The 23,851-nt window shown below is 42.1% G+C and overlaps 1 protein-coding gene across 3 annotated transcripts; it reads right to left on the minus strand.

Moving 5' to 3' along the window:
* Positions 1–269: 269 nt before the first annotated feature.
* On the minus strand, positions 270–23,788 carry ESPNL (espin like). Of its 3 annotated transcripts, XM_044435088.1 has the most exons (10): positions 22,535–23,788; positions 21,170–21,360; positions 17,567–17,753; positions 15,832–16,014; positions 13,990–14,121; positions 6,094–6,237; positions 5,226–5,316; positions 3,922–4,007; positions 3,348–3,545; positions 270–2,632 (listed from the first exon to the last, which is right to left on the minus strand). In XM_044435088.1, exons 1-10 carry the CDS (start codon positions 22,826–22,828, stop codon positions 1,103–1,105), a joined length of 3,036 nt encoding a protein of 1,011 aa, XP_044291023.1. In that variant the 5' UTR covers positions 22,829–23,788; the 3' UTR covers positions 270–1,102. The 3 variants fall into 3 exon arrangements, with proteins under 3 accessions (XP_044291023.1, XP_044291005.1, XP_044291015.1); XM_044435070.1 differs by lacking the exon at positions 22,535–23,788 and having other exon boundaries at positions 3,399–3,545; positions 21,170–21,648; XM_044435080.1 differs by lacking the exons at positions 13,990–14,121; positions 22,535–23,788 and having other exon boundaries at positions 21,170–21,648.
* Positions 23,789–23,851: the final 63 nt, after the last annotated feature.

A 23,851-nucleotide genomic window follows, 5' to 3' on the forward strand; every position in this document is an offset into this window, starting at 1 on the left:
AAAATATATTGTTGCTCTCCCTTTTTGAAATTGTAGAAAGATACATGGAATACTAAATCAGTGGCCATAAAGCCTGAAATTAATTCAGTTTCATTGTAATTGCCTTATCTCCTTGGTAAGTTCTGTGATTGCACGCAGGCACAAACCTCTCTGTGTGACAATCAGATGGATCTATCTTTGCTTGAGGGCTGTTCTAGAGCAGAAATCCTCATATTAGTTAGTCCTGAAACACACACCTAGAAGATAGCTACCTTTATGACTAGTGGAAGTGCTGGGTTCATAATTATTTTAATTTCTAGGGACATGGTTCAATTAACACACACATGCAAAATTCAAGGTGACTTACAAATATCCAAATCAATTTAAAACAGCTAAAAACAATGATCAGTAAAATGCCGCAAATGTACAAAATGGGCACAGAACCTTTCATATTACAGGCCAAATTTCTGAGAAGCTCTTGGAGATCACAATCCACTAGCGAGCAGGGCCAAACTACCAGCATATTCATCATAAAGCTCTTATTGCTAGTAACTGAGCCTGAGGAAATACATTTCAAACCTTTAAAATGTAGAAAAATGTGCACACAATCCCAGAAACCACCAATCAGTGGTTAGGGGAAAGGCCTGTTGCATGAAGAGCCTTGAAGGGTTGGATTTGGCATCTAGGAAAGCCACATTTGGTCTCCAAGCCAGAGGTTCTGCCTCCCACCGAAAAACAACTGAAACATCACTGACAATTAAATTGATGCATTAGGAAGCCCATTATATACTGCTATTATATAAGCCCATCACACACACACACACACACACACACACACAGAGCCTTGGAATTACTTGCAAAGTAAACACAGACCCAGAATGCTAGCAAAACCTCCTGTCTCTTCTCCTGAAGATGATTTGCAACAGAGAAGTAGCTACTGGGATTTGGTCACACAGAGCTGCGGTGCCACTTGTAGTTTGCTCCTTAGCTCATGCATCTTGTAGACATTTCTATCAGTTCTCAAAAAGAACAGTTTAGGCTTGTTTACTGAGGTCATACTTCACAAGGCCAGCCTTCCATGCTCTGCATGTTGAATCTTACTTTTATTCATTCATCAAGACAGCTAATGTAAAAGTCCCGACCCATCAAAGTTAAAGATCTCTGCCTCTTTTTCCTTCCAGAAAGCAAAACTCCTGTCAATATATCTGCAGATATCATCACTGCTTAAGCCACCTAGTTCAAAGTATTTTCCTGGGATATTTGCTTCCTGTTGAAGAGTCATATTTGTTTTGGATCTTGGTTTCACATTTGTTAGTGGTGGTGTTAGTTCTGTGTTCATAACTGAGTCCTTGTTATCACCAAAAAACTGAATCTTAATATCTTCAAAACTATCTTTCCAGCTTCTTTTGCCTGCAGCAATCTCATCCATTACTGCTTTGTGAAAGGAGCGCACTGTTTCCCACTGATGCTTACCCAAGTGGTCAAAAACTTCAAAGCAAAGGAGATGCCTAGCCTTGCGTTCTTCTGGAAGTAGGTCCAACTCCAGAATGTGGAAATAGCCAAGCATAAACAGGTCAAGAGTTAAGTTATTATAGTCAGCAGGTTCACCATTGACACAGGGCAGGAATTGTTCTGGAGAATAGACAGTGTGCTGGTGACTGAGATGCCTGATCTGCTGAGATGGCACGAGAGAGATTACATCTCTCCAATGCTTGATCAGGTTCTTGATGGTGTATCTCTGCTGAACTAAATGACCCAGCCTGCTCATTTCAGTCAAAGACTTCTGTAGAGGAGCCTGTTGCTTCTTGACCTCTGCCATGACCTCGACCAGCCCCACTTTTCCAGGCTGTTGAGTGCCTAGAGCCTTCCTGGCCATGAGTTTCAAGGAAGGAGTATAGGCCAATTTCTTCCAATGACTCAGAAAAAGCAGCACTATACGCTGTTTTCGCAGGTTACTAGCCTCTACTGTGGAGACAAGAGATCCACCCATTTCAGAAGAGGTTTCCTCACAACTGACTCCAGAGTCGCTGGCACTTTTCATGTCTCTGAACTCATGTTCCCCACAGTCCCATGCCCTCTTGCCCTTAGAAGTACCCGATAACATTTGAGGGGTTGAGTCCTCACCTGTCCCCAGTTCCAATCCTTGGAACTCAAAAGGTTTGCATTGTCCCAAAAGATCTTGTTTTTCAAAATTGCCCCTCAGATTTCTTACAGACACACCACATTCCAAGATCTCCCTTTTAGCAGTGCCTCCTGAAAATCCTCTGACTTTACTTGGCTTAGGAAGCTCCTTCTCATTCTCCTCCTCCTTTTTCAGGCCACTGATATTTGTAAGCAACAGGGACATGCTTTTTACCACTCCAGACATATGGTTGCACCAAGCGGGAAGCTTCTGACCATCATCTTTAGAACTTTGCTGGTTGACTGTGATATTGACGATGGGAGCCGGGAGAACAGTCTGTAGCTCCTCAGTCAGGCATTCTAGTTCACTCTCATACGCCTGGCATTTCTTCTTCACCTGCAGCTTCTCAATCTGCTTCTCCAAGTACAGCAGGTCATCCTCAGTGAGTAGTTCCCCATAGGGGCCCAGGATAGCATTGTGAACCTGGGAGTACTGCCAGTCGCCCATCTGCAGTGTGCAGCTTCCCTTGCTCTAGCGTGGGGGAGGGAAAAAAGTGAGGAACTAGAATGGATTAAGTCATCGGTCAAATGTGAAAACAGCAGTTCCCTCTTGCCAGCCTGCCACAGATTAGATGTCAACATGGTAAACAGTGGAGTCAAAGAATGAAGATGCATCAACAATAATCAAGTCCATTCACAGATCAAGGCAGGAATCACACCTAAAAGTATCCATCATAGGATTACATGTCCCTAACTTATCAGACACCCTGGATATGCAACTGGAAAATTATTTTAAGAGAGCTTTCTGTCTGAGGGACTGACTGAGGGTGCTTCCAGATTAAGCTTTCATTATTTCATGGCCCTGCCTCAGTCTCAGAATAGTACAGGGCTTTCAGATGACACTGTCATCTAATTGTAACCTGCCCACGTTTCCCTCCTGCTTCTTCCATCTTTTTTCCCTACTGCACCAAATGTGTTAAGAAGGGTGGGAAGAGAAGAGAGAAATGCACAATGCCTTGCTCTGTGGCCAACATCTGCTTCAGCCCTTTTCCAGCAGAGCCAGTGGGGAAGGATCATGGGAGTTGTAAGGAAAAACATTTGGAGAACCACAAGTTCTCCATTCCTGGCACAGGATTCCAAATGAAGTACTTAACATGGAAGTATTGTAAGTGATGAAAAGTAGTCAGTGTATAAATGGCAAAAGACAATGTGATAACGCCTTTCCTTCTCTTTGCTGCGTACGGTACCTTCCTGCCCATCCCTTCTTCAGATACCAGCTGGGCCTGCAGTTTCCTCACCATCACCTGCCGCTTCCATTCTGGGATAGAACAGCCTTCTTCATCATGGGTAGGCACCAGGGCATCAATGTCAGACTTCCCCATCTCATCCAGCATTGATGGGCAGGTGCTTGGTACTATGGCTCTTGATGGCACTGTTTTCTCGCCCTGCATAGAGGACAACTGTAGCTGTTAATGACCTTTTTAGCAGTTCAAAGAACAGTTTCTAAGCCCATACCACAAATGATCCTCAAACCATTTTACTATACATTTTCTCAGATTAATCACAGGGAATAGCTCTAGTAGAAAGCTGAGAAGTCCTGTGTGTGCATTGGTTTAAACCCTTCTGAAAGTATTTGGAGGCACATAACAGTTAAATAAATAACTAGGCCGACTGTAAGCAAAACGCAATACAGAAGTGGTTTGGATGAAAAAAAAAACCAAGAAGAGATCATAGGAATGGCAACAGAATACAAATAAATGAGACAGCAATGAAGATTATCATGAAACAGACCACATTTGAAGACAATGCAATAATCCTTACCTTCTGCAGGGATTCACTGAACTTCAGCTCAGCTACCATGGATTGGCTGGGCTCATTGAGTGCGTCCATGTTGAAGATCTTTGAAGCTGGAACAGAGACAAATACAGTGCTATTCTACTCCTGTTGCCCCCAAATTCTATCCCGAGAGCTAAAGATATAATTGTCCACTGATAATCCTAAGCACTTCTGTTCTACATAATTAAAAAAAGGTTCATTTTTCCTTAATAAGTAATGTAGAGATGCACACTATTTGTCATGCCAACAAGGGCACATTGTGCATTTATTATGAACCAATCTAGACACAACAGGGGAAGTCTGTTAATAAGATCTCCCAGGCAGTTACTTATTATGGAGAAAAATAATTGCTGGAATGGAATAACTCATTTTCACAAGTGGAATAGTCTCCATCAAAAGCTGTTCTTGGCCTCAGGGGCAAAAAAAAAAACAACAACCCAAACAAACAAACAAAAAACCAGGCAGCATATAACACAAGCAGAGTGAATGAGCAAGAGAGGCAAGAAGAAAGAACTGAAGGTGATTCTTCACAACATAATGGTCAAATACCCAGTGAGTTCACATCACTTCTGGTTCACGTGAACAGTAGGTGGTGGAGGAAGAAAGAACTTATATAGACACATAGAAGTATACCTTATTGCAGTCTTTCCCAGCCTGGTGCCCTCCATTTGTTTTGTATGCTAATTCCCATCAATCCCAGCTTGGCCAATGCTTAGGAAAGCTGGGAGTTGTAGTTCAAAACATCTGGACAGTACTAGGCTGGGGAGTCTGCTTTATTAGTTCCCCTATATTTCAAAGATACTTTGAAATACAAAGATCAACAATCTTAGTTTTTAGTGACTCTGTTGTAATGCAAAGAGTGCACTTATTTGGACTTGGAAGTTTCCTCTCTTCTTTTTCCCATATTGGTGGTTCCTGCTTTTTCTTTTCCTTCCCCACATTATCTACAGGAATGATCCTGACAAATGGGAGAAGAGCCAGCCCTGTAACATGAATATCCAAGTGTACTAGGGATGGTGGAGAATTTTGTTTGGTCAACATTTTAAAGCAAACTGTCCTAACTTGTACTTTCTGGACCAATGAACAGATAAGATTTCCGTTATCCTCCCTACCGATTATTCCTCCAAATTTTGCAAACAGTTCTCAGTTCAAAAATGTATTACAAATGCATATTTTAGGGGGAAGTGCGTTTAAAGAGATGTATTTGAGAAGAAACCATGTACAAAAATGTGCGTTTTGGGTGGAAAGACATTTTCCCAGCATTTGAGTTGAGAAGGAAGTTTACTCACTGGGTGTTTTCTGAAGAGTGTTCTTCGCTTCTTTCTGCATGTTTGATGTAGGGCTAATATTTGACTGAAGAGGTCTCATTGGCTGCTGGGCCTAAAAATAGGCACAGGACGTTGAGAGGTCTCATTGCTGAGAAATTAAAGCAGTGTTTCATCCCTGTGTCTGCTGAGTGTTTTCTTGCCTCTTCCATTAAATGCCGGACTGTAGTGGCTCATGCATGAAAAGCAACAAAGGCATCTTGACAGCAAAAGTCCCCTAACCTTTTGGAATTCTGAGACAGTGTCATAGGTGCTCCCACAAAATGGCTACTATGTGTGCGTGTGTGTTGGGGCGGGGACTTGCCTTTTCATAAAACAGCTGGCGGAGTAAGCATGGCCTGTCACAAAGAATTCATTTCCTGTAAAGCAAAACAGCAAGAGTACTTCCCAAAGCAACTTGCCCAAAAACCTAAAGACAGAGGTGTTATCTAAGCTGCAAAATAGCCCCACTTTTTTGTACCCAAATAAAATAGGGTGCTGGGAGGCCAGCCCTTTACTTTGCAGCATGCTAGCTTCCCAGTTTTTTTTAATTGGAAGAAATAAAATAAAAACAGGAAGGAAGTCTGATGGCACCACGATATTCATAGTTGCTTTGGTGACCCCAGGCACCATGATGGGGAACCCCAAAGTTAGATTCTGCACTTTGCTTCCTACTGTACCTGCATGATGCAAATCCTCTGAGTTTTTCATCTCCAAAATGAATGTGATAATATCTTTCTGCACAGAAGGGGTGAGGCTAAAAACCTTGCACAGGGTGTTGAGATTAAATCATGCAAGAGTTTTTACATAACGAGGTACTGAGATTATTAAAATAAAAAAGCACAACCCTTACCTTGCCATTTTCCATGCCTGTGAAGTCATTGCTCAGTATTTGATGACACTCTTGTCCAACTGCAGCTATGAGGTATTTATTGGTTGCCTGTAGGCTCTTCACTGCTTGAGCCTCTTGCCTGTTAGAAACACACTGCTGCTCAGCCTGTTGGGACACAGATAATTGTACACAGATATGAAAATACAACTCACTTTCTGTTTTTATGGCTTAGAGCAGGAAAACATGACTTGATTTTCTGTGCAAGTAAATTGAAAGCCATGATCTTACATGAAATGCCAAAAGGACGAAATAGAAGGAATAATCAAGCAAGCATTCTGGTTGAAACCAGGACACCTGAAACATGGAAACACAATAAACCTAATTATGTTAGTGTGCTATTCTATGCATGTTTAGACAGTAAAAGGATTTACAACCTCTTGCATTACACAGCTACAAAAGGAAAATTTCTACCCTGCCTTTTGGTCCTGAAAAGTGCCTTCAAGGTCATTTCCAGATTAAAGCACATAACAGATAATAACAAAAATAACAGAGTAAAAACAAATGCATCAGTCCAAACTTGGAAACAGCGTGAGAAAAAATGGGTCAGAAGGGGTTGAACTGGATTAAACTTTAATAATTAAGGCCCAGCCATTTTTTTAAAGATGCCCTTTTAAAACTGAAGAGAGAGGAGGCCAACCAAGTCTCAGGTGCATAGAGGATCTGCTTTTTAACTAGGCACAGAGAGAGCATTTGTGGGGTTCTGGTTTAGATGACTGACTTTAGCTGTTTTTGCTTTATAAGCCTTGGTATTACATTAGTCCTCAGTAATGCTAGGAGTATTAAAAAAATGAAAATGTTTCATGATGAATCAGCTGAGTTTTAACAAAGGCTGATTCATTTAGATTGAAATATAGTTTTGTGTTACTAAAATCTCAGTATGTAGGTGGCATATTGAAATATGTATGAGAATATTTCCATTTTGCAATTCAACCCTATATTTTCTTCTTAAAAGGAAAGAGCATGGTTAACAGTGTTATCATCAGACCAATGTTAATGCAACAAGCAAAATAACAACAGATACGACTTTCGTGTAAACCCCACCAATTAATCTATTAAAACATACAGTATTTTAAGACCAACCTAGGCAAAGACATAATCTGACACTGGGAAATCCCATCAGTGAGACTGCATTTCAAAATATAAATCCAAGACAAAATCACACAGCATAGCTAGAGTTCAAGACATACAAATATTCTTGGTGTGTTCTGCACTTCCCAAACTGACTGTCTAGAGAAAGGATTTAAGAAGTTTACAGAGGGAATTTCTGGTGTCTTGAGAAGTTTTGGACTAAAGCTCCCATAAACCCTGTTCATTTGTCATGCTGGCTGGGGCTTCTGGAAGTTGTGTTGTAAATATATGGAGGATGTCATGATATCTAACTCTGAACTGGAGATTTTAGTCTGACTAGCAGAAATCTAAGTCGGGAAAAATGCTCACCCTTACCACTACCAGTAGAGGGCCTCGTGGGTTCCATTGGGCAGAAATGACAGCCCGAAATACAAAAGTGTTCAGAGAGACACTTACCAGATGAACCTTTGGTCCTTTTTGGGTTCCATCTGGAACAGAATTGAGAAGAGAGAAGAGGAACAAAGCCCACTCTGTTTAGATCTAGTCCTTAGGATCAGACATCCAGAACAAACCAGACCCAGATCAGACGGCCAGAACAAACCAATGAATATTACTACCCAGTCTCCAAATAAACAGGTATGGGATATCTTCTTCTGTCTAGAGGGCAGGCAAAGGCTGTGCTGTGTGGTAGATACCATGAGGAGAGAGGGGGAAGGTCAAGGAGTCACAATTAGCATTGCATTAATATTTGAAGGCTGGGCATCAGGTGGCTGGAAAGCACATGGGGACTGGAAATTCTGGCTCTATGAGAAAGACATGGCTGGCTGCCCTGACTCCCCAAACTACTTCTTCCTTTTCCATTCATTTCCTGACATGGATGAGCTCTGGACAGAAACAGGGAGAGTTTGTCTGGATTTAGCAGAGCCAAAACACAATTAATGCTTCTTAAGGCACTTGTGCATTTGGATCTCTCTTCATGACCAATAGGGCCAAAAAAAGGGGCAGGCCTCAGATGCCATGAGAGTTGCGTACTTCTCTTCCAAGATAAAATGAATTGCTAAAGCGTTTTGGATTCCTCTCTGAACACTTAAAACCAAATCAGAAGTGATGGCTTCTTTTTTAAAAGCAGCTACTGGACACTCTAATTTTGATTAAAGCAGCAACTTGAGGGGGGGGGTTAATCTTTCTTTTTGTGCCCCCCCCACCAATGTTAGTTTCCAAGTCCAAAGTGCCCCTCCCTAAAGCTGCTATCAGCTGCACAGTGGGAAAAATACAGGTTACCTGTCTCATGCTTATATTTTTAACACTGTAAAACTAACTACCACTAACAGCAGTTTCAGAGTAGTGCTTTCAGAAAGAGCAAAGAGGCAAAGGATTGCACATCCATTCCTTGGTACACCATCCTGAACAAAACTGAAATCCCTGCAGTGGCTTTAAAGCATGTGTGGGTTTTTTAAAGTAAGCTGTGAGATCTAGCAGTAGCTCTGTCATTTGTGGCATGGCCTTTGCAGGAATAACTTCTCTCCTCAGATCAGCCTCCATACATTATATATGGATATAATCAATTAGCAGAGTTGGATTACAAAAGTGTAATTTAACCAAGGGGTTGGAATAAAATAATGAACTATGAGCCAAATGAACTTGGAACAATTAATGCTGTCCAGTGAGATAATTACTACTATACTAGCTACTTGCTAAGAATTTTCAAGGCTATGGAATGTTCAAGTGTTATTCCGGAAGAAGGCTCAGCTCCATTCCTGAGCATGCAATTGTCATCTAATTATCGCCACCACAGCCCCTACCAAAACTCTTGGGGTGTATAAAAGCCAATGCAAAAACACCCTTGATTTTAGAACAACAAAAACTGAGCATAGTTTAGCATTATAATGCATGAGTATTATGATATACTCAAATGCATTTTACTGCATTGTTTGAGCTTTGAACTGAATAAAATTCACAGAAATGTGAGATCTAGCAACATTCTGATCTGTACATTCATTCAGAAGGTATACAACAATTCATATAGGAATTTACTCTGAACAATTTCCCCAGGCAACCCTGTTTGTGGTTAACAAAATCATTATGGCATAAGATTTCACGACCTAGAGCCCATTTCATCAGATTCATAAAGTGCATTTTTGTCATAATTAATCTGCTAGCTCTTTTCACTATAAGCTTCTTTGTTCTTTGTGCTGCTGAAGCCTTACGCAGGCACCTCTCTTGGACTTTTGTTCCAAAATTCAAGCCAACTAAGGGAAGCATTTGATGCTACCCCTATTCCAATGCAGCTGAACACTAAGACTGCTAATATCTGACCAACTTCTAGTGAAACATCCTGGAGATTTTATAGGTATGCATGAATAGAAACCAATTATAGATGCTTTAGATATCCTGCGATATGGAATGAAGTTGAAGTAGATTAGTTCCAGCTCCAAACATAGCGGAGGAAAAATGGCTTCCTTAAGAAAAACTGCCCAAGAGCTGGCAAACAGCTGTGCTCTGGTGGATGTTCCCTGATGGAAAAATGCCGTCCAACACTGGCTGTGAAGACATCACACAAATATAAGAAGTAAATGATCTATAATGGAACAAAGGCTGTACTTGTGAAGTGGAAACAGGATCGAACCATGTATGTCAAAGTGCTGAGAAGAACATGTAATTCTAGCTGGGGACGCTAGTGAACAAAGATTGGCTTAGCATAGACAACTGCATACAGTGGAGCTAATTACAGAAAAGGTAGAAAGCAGAACACCTGGAGGTCTTTACCAAGAAAAACAAAGGGCATATCAACCAGCCACTGCCCTTATGCTTACAGTTAGGTAGGGAAAGTTGCATGTTTTATGATTTCAACATTACCGATACTTGATGTGGTGATACAAAGCATGTAGTAAGGCTGGACCACATTTTGGTGATTTTAACTACAGAAAAGGAAAGAACAGCAAATGAAAACAAGTGATTAACAAAGAAAAGATTACCCCTATTCAGGATCAGAAACTGGCTATTTCACCCCCTGCACTGTATGGAATCTAGTAGCAGCCAATTCAGTTAATCTGCACCATAGAAAATGGTCTTGGATGCACATAATGGATACTTGAGCACTTTAACATCAAAGGTTTCCCTTGCATTTGTGGTCCTCAGAAATATAAATGCTTTCTTCCCACACAGATTCCAGGGAAAGCTACTACAAGGAGCATGTGATACAATCATGGAAAGTGGCTTTTTGTACAGACACAGGAGTATTTAACACTACAGACTCTCATGAGCGTGTTATTCACAATAAATGACTTGATAATACATAATACTAAGATGTGTTGCTCTTCTGTGATACTTAGCTGATTTCCACAGAAATGAACCTTGTGCATTTTGCAACTATTTCAGATTTCTGTTCCTAAAAAAAATGTATAGCAAGGGAAAAAACTGAAAGAAGCTGTTGCAAAACACAGGAAGATGATGTCATGTAGACCCATCATAACACTCCATTAATAGCAAAGTAATTGCACATTAAAAGCACCCTAAGTCTGCCATTCTGTTCTTTTAAAAAAAAGATTCTGCTTATCATGACATTTCCACTAAAACCAATAATGAAATAAGTACTATGCCAACAGAGGCTGTTTTGTCAGTCCTATCATCACTTCAAAAATATGTTTTGATTTAAAATAAACAATCCTGCCTCTCTGAGAAGAAAAAAGGATGTTTGGGAGTATAGGAAAGGCAGAGAATGAGCATCTTGAAGTCAGGGCACTTGTAAACATGAGTGCAACCGCTTAAGAGTTGAGGCATTTGGTATGTGCTTGTTATTCCTTACTCATGGTCATTTTGGGGTTTTTCGACAATGTCATGATCCTCTACTCTTGCTTCTCTTTTGTAAACAACAGCTTCCATTACCTCCTTAGAGCAGGGAAAATGGACTTTGTTTCCAATTGTGAAAGAAAGCACAATTTCCTCTAATATATTTGTGCTATTCTGTTGTACCACCCTGTCACCTAGAGGTTATATAGTGGAAAAGCAAGAAAGGAAATACTCTGTAGTGCTCAGATCTGAATTCTGTAATGAAACTGGAAGTAGATGCAGTGGATTGACAGCTTCATGTAGAAAAACTCTTAAATACTACATCTAGTGTGTGTGTGTGTGCATGTGTTTGTGTGCATAGTTTTTAGTAACAAATTGGAGGATCTGCCTGATTAATCGTTGTAACATTAGTAGCTTTCATGGAGATGGAAATAGTCTAGCTCATCTAATTTTTTAAAAGCAGCCATGTGTGCTTTGAGAAGCACCATGTTAAAGGATGCACCTCTTTCACAGGGGTCCCTGTGCACCACTCTTTCTAGCTATACAACATCTAGTGGAAATAATCAGTCTGTACCCAGTATTCATGTAGTCACCAGGTGCTTCCTTTGCTAAGTGTCAGGGTAGGCTGTGTCATGACAGGTGAGATAGTCAATGCTACTTAATGGAATATTGATGAAAGATGTAGTATCAGACAAGAAACACAAAGACAATCTGCCTGTGTCAAGTTAAAGGGACTGGTGCAGGAATATATGATTTTCTGGTAACCAAATCTACATCATTTATCATCATCATCAGTTTCATTTCTATACTGCCTGTAGCTGAAGCTCTCTGGGTGGTTTACAACAAAGTATAAAAGCAATAAAATATGTTAAAACATTAACAAGAATTATAAATTAATTTAAAATAGCAGAAAATACATTATATTAAAAGACAATAAAAAGGTCCAGCCAAGAATAAAAGAAAGGCACCTGGATAATCATTTCAGGCTGTTGAATGGCTGGAGAGTTTTTTAAGACCTCTGCAAAGAGGACTGTCTTAACCTGGCACTGCAAATTACGTAAGGGGAAAAAACAGACTCAGATCTTTTCTTTTCTTTTTTCTTTCACTTTAGACTAGACTTCACCTGACATCTTGTAACATTTACTATTAAATGTTACAATGACCTTCAAGGTCCCTTCCAACTCTAGTATTCTATGATTCTATGACTGTAAAGATTCTAGTATGAAAAATGTTCTTGTGTGAAATTGTTGCTTGTAGATGCCAAAGGAACTCTGTAGAGCCTTTGTGTGTCTGTCAAACAAAAGGTCTAAAGGTAGATCCCTCTGTGATTTGTGATTAGTAGGCATAGGATTTCTGACTTCTAATAGTTAATGAGAGGGGCAACAAAATAATTCTGCTCCCTGCCATAAATTTCTGCTGAAATTCAGAAAGATTGGACTAGCCAGGAACAGCTCATGTTCCATTCCATTCCATTCCATTCCATTCCATTCCAGTATTCTGGTATTCAATACAAGTTCCTGGGGTGAGAATTCTTTAATTTTAAGGGCACGTCTTTTGCACTAAGTTCTGACTGGGGGATCTCAGGGTTTGTTTGTTTTTTTAAAGTGAATTTCCTAAGCCTAAAGTCTGACCATTCCCAGACTAAAAAAAATCCCCAAAGCTAATCCTGCTCAGTAATGCATCCAAGAAAGGTTCAGTTGTTATAGGTTGCTACTCCTTTTCAAATATACACTGTATGCAGAAGCAGAGTAGTTTCCAAGTGTATTTATGCAAGAACAAAGTGCATCGGGTCGATCAGTGACAGAACTATGTTTTCTGACGTTCTCCCCCACCTCCCAACTTCATCTACCCACACGACCCGAAGAGGAAAGATCCAGAGTTCTTATGTGCAAGACCATAGGTAGGCAGTGCTGCTTTAATCAGCCATTGCCAAGGAGTGTTCTAGAGAGATTTTTTTCCTTATCAATATTTTACTGGGAAACTGAGTGATAACAGAGGGCTCTGGTTTCAGAAGGCCCTATTCCAAATCTCAGTTTGTGGCAAAGATTTACTATTGTTTGGTGAAACTTAACCGCTTGATTAGGATTTCAAGGCCACCTTCTCAAGTTCATTGCCCTGCTGTACTTTCCTGTGCCACTGGAGAGCCTCAGCCATGGAAACTTCCAGAAATCTAGGTGCTTGGCTAAAACTTCCATCCAAGAGAGCATTCCGTGCTCTTCCTCCTGAGTTTCTTATCTTGCTATCAGTTGCCTGCTAATTGCTTTCTAGTATCTGTGTCCCAGCAGTGGCAGAGCCAGACTGAATGCTTGGCAGCATGCTGGCTGGTTGTTACCATGTGCTAGGGACATAGGTGAAAATTTTCCATTCTGCTTCACAGCAAGCCAAAAATAGCCACAAAGGCAGAAGGAGCACAGATTGGATTCCTTCTGGGATGTCGCAGCGGGCCAGCCTCTCACTCCAGCACTTAGCTGCTTCATAAGATGGGGGGAAATTAAGTGGCACAGCTCTCTTGATCACTTAGGGCTTGTTGAAGCAGAGGGATGGGCTCAAGAGGACAAGAATCAAATGGCCATGAAGCAAACAAATCCAAGAATTCAGAGGTCCCACATCATGAACCACCCAGTGACTAATCTATTATCTGGCAAGTGGATCAGCAACACATTTTGCTGTATGGAATGCTCCTATTCAGCATTCCAACCTGCTTGTCATCCCTCAATAAATATTTGTGTTTCTAATTAATAGTTCATTTTGTAGAATTTTCTCAGTATTTGCTCTAAGTGTTCCATTAATACTGTTTCTACATTTTTAAAAGACTAGCTTTCTGCCTGTATTTTTAACAAAGGATTGGAGATCAACATAGCTACTTTTTTCATCATATGGATGTCTTCTCACTTTTTTTAAGCAGCTTACCTAAAGGACCAGCCCTGCAACATACAAGCCATTTTCAGTAACTCACAAAGATGCCAAGAACTGTATATCAAAAGATAAAGTTTCCGTTACCAGCTTCTGCACTTCTTGCAGGTAACAGGCGCACTGCCTGTGTCCATTGTATTCTGCAAGGTCCCATGCAGTGTAACCATCTCTGTCACGGATGCTTGGATCAATTTGGTGGGAGATCAGCATTTGACAGCACTGCAAATAAATGCACCATCAGCATTTGACAGCACCATCACCCCAGTCCACATGCAACCCATTCATGCACACTGAAGCCAGCAGCTCCCTGGTGCAGGTGGGAATTCTCTCTAATTTGTTTACCAGAGCACTTCCCACAAATAAGACAATTGTTTGTCGTTAAGTGGCAATGACTTAGGGGCAGAACGAATAATCAATTGATGTGACAGTAATTATCCCACTGAAGGCTATGTGATTGTCAACTTATTATAGCAGCTTGCAACTGGTTGATGAGTATGTTGGTTGCAAGGAAAGAATGGCTGTGACGGGCAGTCCGTGCTATGCAGTTCCATTCAGTCAAGCCATTTTGTGTTCACTGGCATTCTCCCATTGCCATTTCAGACAAAATAATCTTGAACCAATATGGCCAGTATGACAGGACTACACTGCAAATCCATGTGGTCTGGAGCTGGCAACTTCAGAGGGACCGGGAGCCAATTTCTGACTGCTATTGCACACAGGGCTGCCACCACCACACTGCTGAGATCACTGCTGCAGAAATTTTGTTGTTGAAATTTGGCAGCAACAACAAAGCCACATATTCAGTTGAAGACAAGGCATGCAGGGAGAAGCAGAAGCTGCAACATGTTAGAGAAGGCTGTTATAACATGTTCACATCTCCTGAATATGTCCAGATAGGAAGATCTTTGCCATTCAGGTTAATTGCATTACAAGGTATTTTGCCTAGCAGTTTCAGCTCTTCAAACTTGTGCTGATAGATGGAACCGCTCAGTTACCAAGGGCAACCGGCACAACAACAAACAAACATGTTCCAATGCTGGATTTGGAAAAGGGCCAGCTTCCATATTATCTACAGTGCACTGAATCCTTAAGGAAGCTCAGTTGGGACCACATGAAAAACTGTTTCTATTGGACTGCATCATGCATTCACTTTTGATTCTCTTTCATTCACTACCCAGGTAGTCCTGTATGGGACTACTGGGTACGGTTTATAAATCCAATAAATAAATAAATAGTGAAATTTCTTCCTGCTCTCACATACTAATGCCTCAGGATAGAGTCTAAACTGGAGCCCCTTCTGTTGCTGAGACACTACTGTCCCAGTTTTATTATCAGTTGCAATCACTCCTTCCTGGTCACGTGTGAAGTAATACAGTGCAATATGAGGTACGTTAAGAATATATGTTGGTGACACACTTTGCACTTCCAGGAAATGTTGCAACTCCATGACAAGCAGGAGGAGTATTTATGAAGGTGTACCTTGAGTAAGTGCCACATACTAGCATTGTTGCAATTGCAAAAGTAATCTGAGGTTCACAGGTTAAAAGCAAGTAGTTCTTCATGCAGCACATCATGCAGCTATGAAATCCATATCCACAAGATGCAGAGATCACTACCAGATCCAGTAAATCCATGGAAGAGAAGGCTATCAGCGGCTAATGGTCCTGATGGCTACATGGCTACCTCCAGTATCAGAGGTAGCAATCCTACATACTCCAGTTGCTGGGGAACAAGGGTGGGAGGGTGCTGTTGCATTTAGATCCTGCTTGTGGGTGTCCCACTCTGAGTGTGCAAACTGACTTCGGAGGTGTTCTCTTGGTGGGCAGGTTGGGGCTGAGAGGAAGAGACAATGTCAGGGGAAGTGCGATGCAAGAAGTGAGTTCTGGCCAGCCCGTCATCCCATATTCTCCACATGCTGCCGTCAAATACCTCTAAGTGCCCATTCTCTGCAGCATCATGGAGGGGAGTGCCTCCCCAGCGGTCCAGCACCACCTCGGCACCCATCAAAAGAAGCCTGTCAACAATGGTGGCGTGTCCCTCTCGGGCAGCAAAGTGGAGTGCAGTTGCTCCTTCTGCGTCTTGTGCCGTGAGGCTGAGGTCCGTGAAGGTCACCTGCACAAAATAAAGGGAGATTAAACAGTGCAATCAGGACTGACCTTCTGTGATGGATTCTGCTCCTGCCCCCACACCCCGCCTTCAACTGGTGTTACAGATAATGCATGTACTTAATTTTCAAAAGTCGGGTTAATCTGGCATGTAATAAAATAAACGGTCTGGAAGCACTGGTGGTTTCTGAAATATTACATTGCAATAGTCTTGCTTACAGTGAACAAAATCTGCCACTCTAATGCCCATTCTGTCAAGGTATTGCCTTCATTTCCTAGGGAAGACCTTTTCCCAGCTCCTATTAACTTTCTCCCAATGTTCAATGTAAAATCCTGCCCAGCAGCAAAATGATCATGTACCTTCTCCAGTTTTTGCAAGTGATATAGTGGCAATGGTGTGGGGACAACCAAAAAACCTCTGGATGCTTTGCTACTGTGGCAAAAAGCTGCTTGAGCTTTAACTGTAAGCTATGAAAACTCTGCTACAAGAGCAGAAGAGTGGCTCATGGCCAGCAGGTACTCTTAAGCAGTGGCTGCTAGCAGGTATGTGCAGGCCCTTGGCTTTTTCTCTTTTGGACAGGTCAAGAGGGTAGCTGACAGAAGGGAACTGGACAGGCTTGCTGATGGCCCTGCGAATTACCATGCAGATGGCCTAGGAGAAGATGGGCAGGGGCATGATTTGCCACCCTTTCTGATCCATCGCCTGAGCCATGGGGCTCACACTGGATCATGGTATGAGCTGCTTGAAAAATAGTTAGAATTAAGCTTTAAAAACATTGGTATGACCTTGATATTATACGGAATGTAATGCAGTAATAATAATGGATGTCCAGAGGGAATTATTTGGGTTACAAGCAAATTAAATCATAGCATTTAAAAGAGCTCCTATGCTGTTAGTAAAGTGATAAGAGTCCCATAGTTTGGTATATTACTATAGAATAATCTGTAGAGGATAACTTGATGGAATTGATTGACTCGTTATTGATCAGAACTGAAAAAACAGAAAACAGAAAAAAATGGTTGCATTTCTAGACATTATTTTTTGGGGGGGGTATAGATTTCTTGCACATTGATATGTATTTATTTTTATTAAGAATACATACATATAGAGTTTGCATTCTGTTAAGAAATAAATATAAAGTCAAAGATTCCAAGCACTTTCTGGTAATCTACTTCACATTTTCAAGCTGTCCTTTAAGAAATTTTATCCTGCTGATTCCTAGAGTGTCATTCTTTTTCATTTTTTAAATAAAGACCAATCAAATTGGTACTAAATATTTATCTATACATGAGCTGAGTGTTGAGCTAACAGAAAGCACTGGGTGGGAGAAGGGAAAATGGAACATAGGCTTGTAAAAGTAAAAGACATTGGGAGATCCTGATGGAAAAATCTGATCAGCTTCAATAGAAATTCTATTGACCAGACAGAGCAATGAAAGTTCTCTAAATGTGCAATGCCTTCTAAGGTCAACCACAAGCAGGACTAGCACTTTACAGATATTCAGTAGGAAACTCACCTAGAAGAGCCTATGCGTTCAGTTGTCAAATTGCAGACTTACCAGCCAGACAACAATGGCGTAGTGGCCACCACAAGCAGCTGCGTGCAGCACCTGCATGCCATCGTGTGCTCTCAGGTGCACATCAGCCTTACAGTCCTTCACCAGAAACTGGATGATGTGCAGGTGGCCCTCCTGGCAGGCCAGGTACAGCGGGGTAGCTCCACTCCGAGTCTGCTTGTTCACACAACTGTTGCACAAGAGAAGTGAATGGAGATATTAGAAGTGGCAGCAGGATTTTTCACCACTGTGGATGGGTGGTACTTGGTGCTCTGAGTGCCCTGATGAAAGAGTGAGATAAAGTGTAATAAATGAAACATTTTGCATGGGGGTCATATAAATGAATGTCTTATTTAAAAATATCATTGTAGGCTCTAAAATGAACTGAACAAACAGAAACCATTGCATAAATTTCTGCTCTGAGTGTTTATTTTGCACTTCATGTTCAGTTGCTTTACTTGCCAGAAGGGGGCAACCACATTGCTTTCAATCTCATCTTCCTCACCTGTGGATAACAGTCAAAAGGGTTTTGTGATGGCTTGTATCTTTTGTTGCCTGGCGTATATAGGTTCTAGCAAGCTGCACTGTTGGTTCTTAGGGCATTTCACACATGAGAATTTAAATCAGCTTAAGAATTACAGAAAGAAGAGCAAAGAAAAAGTTGCCTTGGGCAGAATGGTCCATCAGATTCCAGATACTTATCTACCACTTTTTCTTCCACACTAATAACGGTCAGGTTTAAGAGCTCAAGAGGGACTCCAAGGATGGGCCACCCTCAGACATTTGTTTCCTGATATGAAGGGCATGATGGTGTACAGAGGAATTAACCAGACTAGTGAGTAAATCTTGCTTCTATGCTGGCTGCTTCTACTGCCCAGGAAGGCAGCATGGCACCTTATGGGAAAGCATACAGCTTTGCCTTCCTAGAAACTTCTGACAGTAGCTGCTTCACTCTGCCCAATGGAAGGGCTGGCCCTACTCAAAGTTGATTTAAGCCTCCATGTGATAATGGTCTTGACTGCGTTTTGTCACTGCTTAGCTATGCTTGCCTCTGGTATACTTTTTTACCATCTTGAGTACTCCATGCTAGGTCTGTCCTGAGGCATTTTCCTGCTGGAAGCAGGTTGGAAAAAAATTCCATAGACGCCCCTGAGTTCCAGTTTTGGGCATGTCAATGCGCAGACAGTGCTAGAGCATCTCCTTGGGAAGCAGAAGGCCCAGAGCTCCATCTGTGGCATCTTCTCTTAAAAATCATATTTCAGTTGATGGAAAAACCTCTGCTTCAGGAACTGGAGAGGCACTATTAGTTAGAGTAGCTGTTACTAGGCTAGACAAATAGTCTCCCCGGCTTCCTAAGTTCCTAGCTCAAGTAGCTTTCGATAAGAGGCAGGCTGGCATAGTGCTTAAGAGTGGGGGACTAGGAATCAGGAGATCTGGGTACAAGTCCCCATTCAGCCATGGAGCTCTGTAGGTTAACTTCGGCCCAGCCACAGACTCTCTGCGTCACAGGGTTGTTGTTGTGAGAATAAAACTGAGAGGAGGAGAATATTTATATAATTTGCCTTGAGTGCCTTGAAAGGAAAAAGGATAGGGTATAAATATAACAAATAAATAGCTAACCTCTCCTATTTTGGTTGTCCCTTCCCAATACTTCTGCTCCTTTAGCTTCTTCCTTTACACAAGGAAGACTGAATAAGCTTAGTGGGCTACAGTTAAACACCACAATCTCAGCACCAAGCTTCTGGGGCTAGTTGTGGGTAGGGTGATACTGGTGAGCACAGAGGCTGGTCAGGAGAAATAAATCCAAGACAGATGCCCCTATATGATGCATGTGCACAACATCAACTAGAAAGGTATTGCTGAAGGTTCAAAGGACCAAAATGGTGATCCTAAAGCAGCACTCCACAGATGTTGCTACAACACCAAATTTTCAGAAGTAGGGAGGTGAGGAGGCAAGCTCAGAGCAAAAGGACGGAATTAGTCCATTTCATAGATATGCCAAGATGGGTGAAAGCCAGATGGAGCTGACCCTGCCCATTGCTTTATCTTCTCACAGCTGTAACTCAAGTAGCGAAATCAAATAAAATTAGAGCCAAGTCAATTAGTTCCCACCCACCCTTAACAAAACCCCAAGTTAACCCTGGGTCAACTCTTACTCCTCAGTTTTACAGTTCAGCTTATTTTGTTGAAAGTACATTGCCCTGGGAGTACTGTAGATTTTGTTTGCAATCCCAAATACACACATGAACACACCCTGGCTGGGACTGAGTCCCACTGAATTCCAGGGCACATACTTCTCCACCAATAGATGAAGGATTGCACCATTAGGGAGTAACTACCCCAACTGGTGTAGAGTTTTTGCATTTCTTGCAGGGAAAATTGATACTGAGAGCTGCTGGGCAATAGTAGACCACTGAAGAGGATAAGAGCATTGGGGCAGATGGTTGTGGTGACTGTTGGAAACACAATCCTCTTCAATTAAGATCACACACGCTTGCCTTCTGTCCCTCGACAAACAAAGGCAAAGCATCTGGAAATGCAGTGGCATGGCAACAAAACACCAGGAAAACTGCTTTGTTTTATGTTCTCAGAGATCAGAAGCATGTTTGCATGTGGTCATTTTCAGCTGCTTTTTTTCCATATGCACTAGTCCCCTGTGTGAACAGAATATATACTCTTTTGCAGCCTCTCTGTACAGCTTCAGATGCAGAACTCACACAGATGTGTACCCACACTGCAGCACTGAGCAGACTGCTTCCTCTGTGTATGCACTGTATTTAAGACATTTATAAAGCAAAAGGATTTCTGCCTCGAGTATTCTATCTATCTATCTATCTATCTATCTATCTATCTATCTATCTATCTATCTATCAATCACATAATATATACAACATAACCCTATGCATCCATGGCCTTGGTAGAGAGCTGCAACAGTATACTGAAGAGACTAGTCTGGTACAAGGATATCATTTGGCTGGCAGATTATTTTATGGACTAGGCTTGTGAGCTGGGCTATTTGCACCAGAGAGAGGTGGGAATGTAGAACTGTCCCTGGGACAATCACATGGTTGCTGCTGAGGCAGAGCCGTGTTTGAATGTTTTGCCGTCTCATTTAAAAAATGAAATTACCTGAAAAGCAGCAGGCTGGTTGAGTTAAAAATGTTTTCCTAACAGAAAGAAACATGGAGGAAAATCAGAGTTCTGCACCTGCCCAAGCTGAGTGGTCACCACCTCTATAGGGCAATATACCACCAACTCCCCAAGGGAATAATTCAGGAGAGGCAAACAAGCAAAGAGAACACCAGGCTTCTGCATCTGCCACTACTCCACCTGGGCTGGTTGTGCTTTTAATGTATGGTTCATAATAAATCCATTGCAATGTATAAATGTTGTGATCTGCTTGGAAGACTTTCACTTCAAAAGCAGGATATAAATCTACTAAGTAGAGATTGCTAGAGGGTATCTCCTCTAACACCTGCAACATAAAGTGATATATAGTCCACACCACCACCTCAGGTATCATAGGCTAGGAAGGCGGAGATTAGGAAATGGTACCTTGCATTCTGTGGTGCCCCCGTAAGAGCCATACGTGCAGCTTTTGCCTACCTGTGGTCTGCAGCGATCAGTAGTTGCAGGCAAGTCAGCTCTCCCTTGGCGGCTGCATAATGAGCTGGCACGGCTCCTTCCCGCGTCTCCATTGCAGTGTCAAAGCCTGCTTGGATCAGCCACTCAACCGCTTCTGAATGTCCAAAGCGAGCAGCCAAATGGAGTGGAGAAGCTCCTGAAGCATCTTGTTCCTAAGGAGAGAATTAAAAACGGTACTGGAGCAATGACCACTTCTTTCCCACTTTAGCTGCACTTTCAGAACTGGTTTACAACTGGTTACAAGACTTCTGCAATACAGAAGTCATTCACTGAAAGAGCATGTGTGTAGCAGTGCTGCTGTTTGCAGTCAACCCTAATTGACTGTTCTGCATGGCAGTTATAAAAAAAACAGCAGCTTTACTCCATGAAGTAGTTCCTATGTGGAGCATTTCAATGCCACTACTTCTGCCACCAGCAGAAATCTCTCCAGGCCCAGCATCACAGAATGGCAGAGGCAGGCTCTGCTGAAGGCCCAGAGGTTCGAAAGGCCGAGTCCTGCCACACTTGCCGTCAGTGCTAGATGGCTGCCGCAGTCTTTTCCTTCTGTTGCAGGCCTCCTGTCTTGCCAGCCCCTCTGGCAAAAGGAAGCACCATAGGAACTGCTGAAACTCCAGGGGCTTGGTCCACCCAAGGCATCTTACTTCAGATTTGAGGATAGAATGTAGGGGATAAGGGTGCTGCAGATTTAGCAAAACTGTGTGAATATTGCTTCGAGTAAGTCAGTAGTTCCTATGGAGGAGGGAGACAGTGTTACCAATATATGATTTTCTGCTTTAAAAAAAAATCTAAGGGCATGTAGGCAAAACACAATGGTCCTGTTTTTGATCTAACTTCTGCAGATGACAGGCTGAGGGGGACCACTTCTGTGTGATGCTACCTTCTAATGAGAAGTGACTCAGGATTTGCTTTTACACAGAGATGTATGTGTTGCATGATCTCTTCGAGGTGCTCAGGAACCTGTCTTGACTGGCATATCAGATGATACAGGAAGCCAAAATAGTCTTATGCTATTTAAGCCAATATGTATAAGCCCCAGAGGAGGGAGAAGGGCCAGAGTCACAGGCATGCATGGTTGGGCACCTGCCAAAGGCTCACGCCCCAGCAGGAGCCCACTGGCACGAGTCCCTTGAGTAGCTTCCCTTTTCACTATTGCACCTTGACTGTTCTTCTGCCTCTGCTTGTAGACAGAGAGCTGTTTTCCTCACATTCTGTTAACCAAAAGCAATAGCATGGATAAAAGTACATGTGCTTGTCTAACTGTAAAAAAGCATCACAGTTTTCTGTAGCTGTTGAATAGGCACCCCCGTTTTATGCCAACCACCTTACCTGCATGCTGTACCCTCCATCTTTGATCAGCCACTGTAGTTCAGCCAAGTTCCCTAGGACTGCTGCATCGTGTGCTGGAGTAGCACCATTGTTTGCTCTCTGGTTCCCGGGAAGCTTTGCTTGCAGTACCAGGAACTTTAGGCACTCCAGCCTGCCTGCTCTCGATGCATGATGGACCAGGCCTGCTCCCAAGCCATCCGTGATGTTCTGGTTCAGACCACCATCTACATGTAGCTGCTCCAAAGTGGTTAAGTCTCCTGCTTTAGCAGCTAAAATAGCCCTGTGGTCTCCCATCACCAGCAGCCTTGCTGTTATCTTTACTGGAAGGTACTACTTTCTCTGAGTCTCTTGTTTAATGTACCAGACAGCTGGTGTATGTCTCTGGTTACCAGGTAAGGCAAGGCAGGAAGCATATGTTCTCCAAGGGGGCTTAAAGAAGGGGCATGTGGCTGCTGAGAGAGAACAGCTAAACTCTAATGGCAGAGCTGCAGGTCTTATTTGCTTTCCTTCCTTAAGTAGCACCCAGTCCTAAATCCTTAAGTGAGGCAATTAAAAGTAAAGCAAGCATTTGTAAAATATAAGAGACATTCAAATACAACACCCTTATGACTGGAGTCTTGGGGAACTGAACTGCATGACAGAGTTTCAGGGATTACCCGAGGACTGTAGATCCTGCACTGCTGGTCTAAAGTATTTCCTGCACAACCACCTCACAGTTTATTTTAATATGCATTTTAAGAGTAAGACTCGCATTCAAAATGACCATATCTGTAAACAGAAATAGCTCTGGTGCTGCTGTTTTTTCTCATGTGGAAGAAAGCAGAACAGATTCATCCAATCCAACTTAAGAATGTTGCTTGCTCAGATTTTGGCTTTGAACCCCTCTGTACCCAGTCTTCTTTGTGGTGCTGAATTAGTGTTACCACCTTTTCTCTGACAGGCCCTGCATCTTTGCAACTACACAATAGGTAGGTAGCATAAGCCCCCCTTCATTCTAGGAATAACCGTAACCCTAACTGTACCTATTGAATCTGGGTGGTACAGATGGCCAAGGATGTCTTTTGGGGACACAAAGAACTTGAAATTTAAAAAAGTGGGAGAAGACAAAACTGGCATGATCATTCACCCATATCTTGGGGTTGTAAGTCTTCCAACACTGAAGTAATTCGTATTCCAGTATGATGCACTGACAAATAAGGTAGATCCTTGCATTACATTGTAAAATTATGAGGCTTCCTACAGAGCCAAGTTGTCAAGACTGCCTTGTATTTTACCCCTTTTTTTACAAAAATGAACACAAATAATGTGCATTCATCA

The sequence above is a fragment of the Varanus komodoensis genome, unplaced genomic scaffold (assembly GCF_004798865.1).
Source record: "Varanus komodoensis strain SLA01 unplaced genomic scaffold, ASM479886v1 scaffold1, whole genome shotgun sequence".
In the NCBI taxonomy this organism is placed as follows: domain Eukaryota; kingdom Metazoa; phylum Chordata; class Lepidosauria; order Squamata; family Varanidae; genus Varanus; species Varanus komodoensis.